The 1,399-nt window shown below is 48.9% G+C and overlaps 1 protein-coding gene across 1 annotated transcript; it reads left to right on the top strand.

The window, feature by feature from the left end:
- Window positions 1–436: 436 nt before the first annotated feature.
- Window positions 437–1,399, top strand: LOC102460354 (olfactory receptor 52K1-like). The gene has a single exon (XM_006126564.1). It carries the CDS (start codon window positions 437–439, stop codon window positions 1,397–1,399), a length of 963 nt encoding a protein of 320 aa, XP_006126626.1.

A 1,399-nucleotide genomic window follows, 5' to 3' on the forward strand; every position in this document is an offset into this window, starting at 1 on the left:
TAGGAAGATAGCATTGTTAACACAGAGCGTAAGCATTAACAGTTATATCTTTGGTACAGCTGTGTTCTTATCTGTCCCTAGGAAGAACGAAAGGAGGAAAACTTGTCTGTAAATCAATAGGGACAGTGTCTGCCCATGCTGTACCCCCATCACCATGGTAGCAAGGTCCCAGACCCCTTATTTAACCCTAGCACGCCATAAGAGGAAACAAGTGAAGTTCATTGCTTGTGGCTTGTGAAAACGCTAAATGACTTTTGCAGAGAAAAATACAAGGGTTTGTATAATTAGCGTTAACGCAACGTGACTCCACAATAGGTCAATCCACTTCTTCTAGAGTGGACGCTGAACCCTCCCATGTATTTAATTTGCAGGCTCTGTTCATTTCATGCGCTGTGTTTTGTTGAAAGGGAAGACGCTGACGTGAGACTTGCAAAAGATGCCACAAGAAGGCAACGTGCCCAGTTCCAACAGTACAAGCTCCGATCCGTCCGTGTTCTTCCTGACGGGCATCCCAGGCCTGGAAGATATGCACCTCTGGATCTCCATCCCCTTCAGCTCAGTGTTCGCCATCATCCTTCTAGGAAACTGCACCCTCTTGTATGTTATCAGGACGGAGCCCTCCCTACACAAGCCCATGTTCTATTTCCTCGCCATGCTGGCCGTTGTCAACCTGGTTTTATCCACGACCACTGTGCCGAAAATACTGAGCATCTTCTGGTTTAACTCCAGGGAGATCAACTTTAGTGCCTGTCTGGTGCAGATGTTTTTCATTCACTCATTCTCCATGATGGAGTCTGCTCTCTTGCTGGCCATGGCCTTTGACAGGTATGTGGCCATCTGCAACCCCTTGAGGTACGCCACCATCCTGACCAATTCAGTGATAGTGAAGATTGGGCTGGCGGCTTTGGTCCGGGCGGTCGTGCTAATGGCCCCTCTGCCCTTCCTCGTCAGGAGGTTGCCTTTCTGCCAGTCCCATGTCATTGCCCACTGCGCTTGCGACCACATGGCCGTGGCGAAGCTGGCTTGTGCAGACACCAGGATCAATAGCATCTATGGGATCATCATAGCTTTCTTCATCGTGGGGCTGGATCTGATGTTCATTGCCCTGTCATATGTCAAGATCATCAGGACTGTCTTAAGCCTGGCATCCAAGGAAGAACAGCTCAAAGCTTTTGGAACTTGTGTTTCCCATCTTTTTGCCATTTTGGTGGTCTACCTCCCAGGGGTCCTCTCCTCAGTAATTCACAGGTTCGGTGAACAAATTGCCCCATACGTGCACATCCTGCTGGGTACGTTCTACCTCCTCTTTCCTCCCATGATGAACCCCATTGTGTATGGTGTGAAAACCAAACAGATTCGCGACAGGGTGTGTCTTATCTTCCAGGGCAAAAGCATTTAG

Source organism: Pelodiscus sinensis, chromosome 1 (genome assembly GCF_049634645.1).
Source record: "Pelodiscus sinensis isolate JC-2024 chromosome 1, ASM4963464v1, whole genome shotgun sequence".
Classification (NCBI taxonomy): Eukaryota; Metazoa; Chordata; order Testudines; family Trionychidae; genus Pelodiscus; species Pelodiscus sinensis.